The following is a 6071-nucleotide window of genomic DNA, read 5'->3' on the forward strand; positions in this document are numbered from 1 at the left end:
CACAGCACACCTGAGGAGACCTCCTCAACTAGTCCCCAGAGAGTTGGGGTTAGATTCAGAAGGAGAACTTAAATATCAGCAGCAGAAGACCAGTTATACTGGGAAGCTGTCAGCTTCATTTGACATTTAATGTCAGCTTACTGTGCAGCAGAGACTTTTTGTCCTTTAACATCGATGCCATGTTCATGTGACTGGTCGGTCTCAGGAGACACACAGCTGGGCTCAGGTTCAGGTTCAGGTCCAGGTGAGTCTGGTCTCTGATGGATCCTAGCACACAGAGAGGAAGACCAGCAGGGAGGGAAATTCAGTATTTAGTCTTCGGCCTCAGCAGCTGCTGGAGAAACTATCAGCTATCAACAGGAAAAGGATCAACACAGCAACGTTTAACTAGAACTGAATTTACTGAAGAAAATGTGTGTGAGTGCTGACAGCTGAAGATTATGGTTTAACAAGATGTAGTTATGTGTCACATAAGGGGAACTCAACACTTTATATGTTCTTGTACAGCTGGGATTTAAATTGATGACATTTAATCAAAGAGGTGCACACTGCAACAAGGAAGTTAATGTCTGACATACACATACATGTATACATGCCTTTATGCTGCAGCAAATGATTATTTCATTGTCAATGAATCATCTGTTTATATTCTCCAATAACAGTTTAATGTACAAATGCCCCAAAAAACGTCTTCAAACTGTCCAAAACAAAAAGATATTCAGTTAAAGAGTTGATGAACATGTTGAAGGTGAAACAGGATCAAATGTGATGTCAAGTGTTGAGTGTGATACCTTTTCATGTTGGTGATAACCTGCAGCCTCCTGATGAAGACAGACAGACAGACAGACAGACAGACAGGTTCATCATTAGACTTAAAGTATTTGTTGTCAGATAAACTCTATCAAAGACAGGAGGTGAACACATGAACCAACAGGGACACATTAGAGACTGGAATCAATCAAAGGTCCACTTACTCAGTTTCTTCTCGTGGACTTCATCACTCTGCAGCTCTCTGCTGTCTGGACCAGGTCTGTGGACACAAAGAGTTTTGTGTTGACCTGAGTGGGACCATGTGCTCCATCAGGACTCAGACTGGAGCCAGACTGGGTCTTCTTCAGACAGTAAATATGTGACACTGCTGCCGTCATGGATTTGTTAAAGTGATATTTGCTCATTGAGACAGAGGAGACTGTTATGTTGATGTTTCTTACAGCTTCATTCAGACATGACAGCACATTTATGGACAGACTCCATGAGAGAGAGAGAACAACAGTGAGTTCAATGATCTGAAGGAAGAAGAAGGTTTTCTCAGCCTCTGTTAGAGTTCATAATGTGTCCTCTTCTACACCAGAGAAACACACTTCATGTTGTTTTGTCTTTGCCTTCCTTTGGGGATGACGTCACTTTTCACTTCTGTTTGACTGACTCTGAAAAGCTCTTCAACATTTCAAATGTTCCAATGTGCTCGTCACATCATCCAAAATGAATCATTCACATCTACACCAGCTCCCAGAGACTTTCTACCTTCATCTGTAGAGGAAACGCTGAGAGCATCAGTCCAACCATTGATCAGCACGCCATCACTCATTCATCCTTTACATCATTTCTTCTGGACTCAAACTCCTGATTATCACTGATGGACTCTGAGTCACGTGATGTCCACCACTAATGTCTCCTCTCAGTCAGGCTGTTGGTGGATTTGTCGCCCTCTGGTGGCACAAAGGGAAACTGCACCATGTCACTTTGAGCTGACACACTCAGTTCACCCAGAATAATAACAGCCATCATTACTTCTGGGCTGATTGAATATGGCTGATGTGCTTTGAACTCTCCATTTGTATTATTTCTATTTATTTATTTAATTATTTGGGACTACGGATGCAAATTAGCAGCTTTGCTACAATCAGGCATGTTTACAGAGATGTTTGATCAATGTTCATTAATGTGCACTGTCCCTATCCAAATAAAGTAAACTAACTAACTAACTAACTAACACCTTCTTTATGCAGACGGTCACTTACAAACATAAAACCAGTTTCTCTCTAAATGTCATCGACCAGTAAAAACTTTCATGTGTTGATGGATCATCACCAGGATCACGTTTCTGTCTCAACATGAAGATTAAAGAGGAAAATTATTTATTTTAAAACTGAACTCAAATTAAAAATAAAGTCAGAAACACCAACATGATAAAAACTAGATCACATATTAAATTCTTCTGTCGGATGTTCAACGGGTCCAGAAAAGTGAGTTGAAGTTAAAAAGAGTGGTCATGTGATCAGTGCAGGATGTTTGTGTTCACATGTGAAACTCTGCAGACAACAAACTGTGTGTTCCAGTCCCCATACTACCATACTGTTTAGTACGCCAGAAAAAGATTTAGTGTGTCCCAATACACAGTATGTCATAAATACCAGGATGTTCTACTACATCTGGTCGTATTGTACAGTTTACAATCCAGCACGCTTTTCTGTTTATTCTGACCCACAATCCTCTGCACAGCGGACGATACGTCACATCGACTGAGCCGCAGACAGATGACAGCTTTACAGCTATAAGGGAAGTGTCCTTTAAAATGACACACAGATATTACCCAGCTGATCATTATCTTGTCAAGTTGATAAAGGACATCAGTGTAAACTGATCATTCTGTGCAGAACTCCCACAAACACTTCTTCACCTGTTTTGGCACTGTGCCCATACTAAAACGCTGTGGAAGGACGTGAGTAGATTTGTTATTGATAATATTGACTCTGATGTCACTTTATGCCTGGAGAATGGCAGTAAAATCAAAGAAGATTATATCATTAGCTGAATCAATATTTTGGCTAAATATCATATCCACAAAGATAAAAATCAACGACTGTCCAGCTCACTCAGTGTAAAAGTCATGGTACAGGCAGGCAGTCCAAAAATGCATCCGAGGCTCTCTGACTGTAGTTAAAAATCCTTTATTAATAATACATGGATAAACCAACACATTTCCACAAGAGTCTTCATCAGGGGGTAAAATGCACTGGAAAGAGGTGTGCAGTTTAAGAGCTCATGTAGGGGTCATATGACACAGGTCACATGATATACTGGTGTAGCCCTACTAGACAAAAACAACACTGAAAGAAAGTGCAACTGAAAATGAAGTAAATCTACTGTATACTATGAGTAATTTACATATCTAGTAACAAGAAAAAAGGTTCAATGCCAAATAAAAAGAAACAACAGTGAGATGAAGTAAGAATTGTTCTATATTGTGACAAACCTGCACATTAAGTGACAGAAAATGAAAAATATGCATTTTTGGACTGCCTGCCTGTACCATGGACTTTTACACTGAGTGAGCTGGACAGACTTTGCTTTTTATCTGTATGTGACTTTGTTTTTGTTGACGTGTTTCATTGTGTGTTTTGTATTCGACTGTTTAATAAAGAACTTCACAGCTCATTGACAGAAGTCGCACTGACGGATGACAGCACATTCAAATGACTGATGACCAGTCGAATAGTAATAACAGGAATATTAATTGTTAAAATGAACAAAAGAATCATAAAGATAACCAACAACAAAAGGACAGAACTATGAAAATAACAATGGCAGAGAAATGTAAATGTCATTTTACTGTGGTGAATATAATATGTTAGAATCTACAGTGTTTGCAGTTATAACTTTAAACATGGCAAAGTAACAACAGCAGAGCTCTCCGGGTTGACCTCCGTCTCTAGTGAGCCGCGTGAACGGCGTTTTGCTTTGTCTCCATGGGAACGAGTATAAAAGCAGGAGGGTCAAAGTTCAGGGCGTCATGTTATGAGACAGTAGTCTGTCCTGATTGTCCTGATCGGAACGCTCCCAAAGTTTCCTCTGAACAAAAATGATCCAAAGTGTCCGTGCGTCATGACGCGGAGAGCTGTGAGTGTAAAGGGGATGAAAAGACTGAATGTGATTGGCCATGATCGTCTCAGCCTCAATAATAGAATCTTTCGGATGCCAGCACGCGCCCAAGTGCGCCACAGGTGCGTAAAACGAAGCGAATGAACCTGAAGTGCGTTTTGCGCGCTCCCGACAAACAAGAAAATATCTTACTGCGACATGCGCGCGCTCTCATCGGTTGATCAAAACAAACACTAAAACGCGCGTGCATAACCAGCCCAGCCCTTCTCACTGTCGAGAAAACGTGAACCTCTAACTTTTTATAGAGTTTAAATTCTTGGTTACAAACTGTGAGAGGAGAAAGTGAAGAGTGATTAAGTCCGGACTGAAGAGTCTCTGTTCCTCTTCAGAGGGTCTAGAGGGACGTGTCTGTCCGGTCCTCACTGATCCTCCTCTCATGGTGGAAACTGAACTGCACTTCAACAAGTTTCTACAGGAACTGAACTAACAAAGAGTCATTCAAGAGTCACACAGTGAAAAGTGTCAAAGCTTACAAACCTTTAGATGGAGAGAAGAAACTGCGACACGACGACGAGCACACAAAGTGAAACTAAAGATTTTTGTTGTTGTTGTTGTTTTAAAGTGAAACGAAAGTTCCAACAGGAAGGGGCGGTGACGGTCAGCTGCTCTCAGATCAGTCTCATTCTTCACCTCCACCTAGTGCCGCCTCCACACTGCAGGTGGCGCCCTCGGCCCAAATATACAGCAGCTCCAATATGAATGGACAGCAGCAGAATCTTCATATAGTCAATGAGACTTATTCAAACACAGCTGGCCAAATGTCTCTTACAGCCCATCTGTCAGTTAGTTCAGATAGACTAAAGCCAGATGTCAGGTGTTAGTATACTGACTGCTGCTGGTAAACAGCGGTTTGTTAGGCATGAGAAGTGACACCAAAAAGTTAGCTCTGAATATAATACAGAGCTGGACCACAGACCAACATCACAAAACACAAACATGTTTGGAAGTGTTGTGCGCCACCCCACAAAGGCTCTGTAGGCCACAGTGTCGATCAGTAAGATCTGCCTCTAACTGACACAAACTCAACCAGCCCTACACTACCACCGTGTGGTAGCAGTGGAAAATGGAAATCTTTTTAAATGTTTTTATTTCGTTCCAGAAGAAAGAAGACAAAACAGAAAGTAACTGGCAAAATTTGACTTGCGTTCTTGATAGTGATTGATAGCACCCCCTGTATAGCTCATTGTTGATGTCTGCACCTCAGCAGTGGTAGAACAGATATTCATATTCTTTACTTCTCATAGTTTGACTCAATGTAAAAGTGACATTCAGACAAATTGATTGCAGGTAAAAGTCCTGTATTTAATAGTACATTTGAGTAAAGGTATTTTAGTATTATCAGCAAAATTCACTTTAAGTAGCCTATCAAAAGTAAAAGACAAAGAAGAATGGTTAAAAAGTGGAGTTGAAGTGTCTTAAGTGCAGTGCTTGCGAGAATCTTACTACTTTCCGTCACTGCAACTGAACTTCGAAAACATTAAATTTTGGACTTTTGGACAATGCAAAATCAGGGACACTATTTCTAAAATAGCTATCTGAAATACATATATAAAACAGATAACCAAATAACATGTAACTATAGACATAGATCAATATTTGCAAAATATTTTTGTGGGTTCATTTTTTTTTTAATTTGTGGACGGTGTTATTAATAATGTTGATACAAATCTATCGCCATAAAAGTTCATATAACACAAAAAAATACTCCAGTTACATCAAAAACTAATCTATAAAGACTCATGGCCTGGTCATGAAATATTAAAATAGATAATGTTGAAGTCGTGGCTTAAGTCAACCAATTTCTCATCTGGTGTCCTTAAATATAATATAATACAGCCTCGGCCTTGCTGATCAAAAAGAGATGTCTAAAAGGTTTTACTTGGTTGTAAATATTCCTCCAAAGCCTTTTATTTGTTGAATCAGTCATTTTTGTCATATCTGTAATTGCTGCTTTCTTACTCTATTCTTACCCTTACTATATTATATTATATTATATTATATTATGTTAGATAAAAAATCAACACACTGACACACCACTATGCTGGTGGAGAAGGTCCGATAGGTACGGTGGAGCGAGGTTGTGGAGCGATTTGTATGCAAGCAGACGAAGTTTGTAGGTTATGCGGAAC

General features: G+C 39.9%; 1 protein-coding gene across 19 annotated transcripts in view; it reads right to left on the bottom strand.

Annotated features, from left to right (window-relative positions):
- Nucleotides 1-4577, bottom strand: part of LOC125903308 (NACHT, LRR and PYD domains-containing protein 12-like) — a 38694-nt gene extending 34117 nt beyond the window's left edge. For 11 of the 19 annotated variants that reach the window (XM_049600164.1, XM_049600165.1, XM_049600147.1 and 8 more), the window contains exons 1-4: nucleotides 4420-4577; nucleotides 975-1030; nucleotides 792-821; nucleotides 142-267 (exon numbers count right to left, since the gene is read on the bottom strand). In XM_049600164.1, coding sequence (XP_049456121.1) covers nucleotides 142-267; nucleotides 792-799 — 134 coding nt within the window. In that variant the 5' untranslated portion in view covers nucleotides 800-821; nucleotides 975-1030; nucleotides 4420-4577. The remainder of the gene's footprint in view (nucleotides 1-141; nucleotides 268-791; nucleotides 822-974; nucleotides 1031-4419) is intronic. The other 8 variants (XM_049600162.1, XM_049600163.1, XM_049600154.1 and 5 more) reach the window with 1 other exon arrangement.
- Between the last annotated feature and the right edge of the window lie 1494 nt (nucleotides 4578-6071).

This window comes from Epinephelus fuscoguttatus, linkage group LG16, assembly GCF_011397635.1.
Source record: "Epinephelus fuscoguttatus linkage group LG16, E.fuscoguttatus.final_Chr_v1".
Taxonomy (NCBI): domain Eukaryota; kingdom Metazoa; phylum Chordata; class Actinopteri; order Perciformes; family Serranidae; genus Epinephelus; species Epinephelus fuscoguttatus.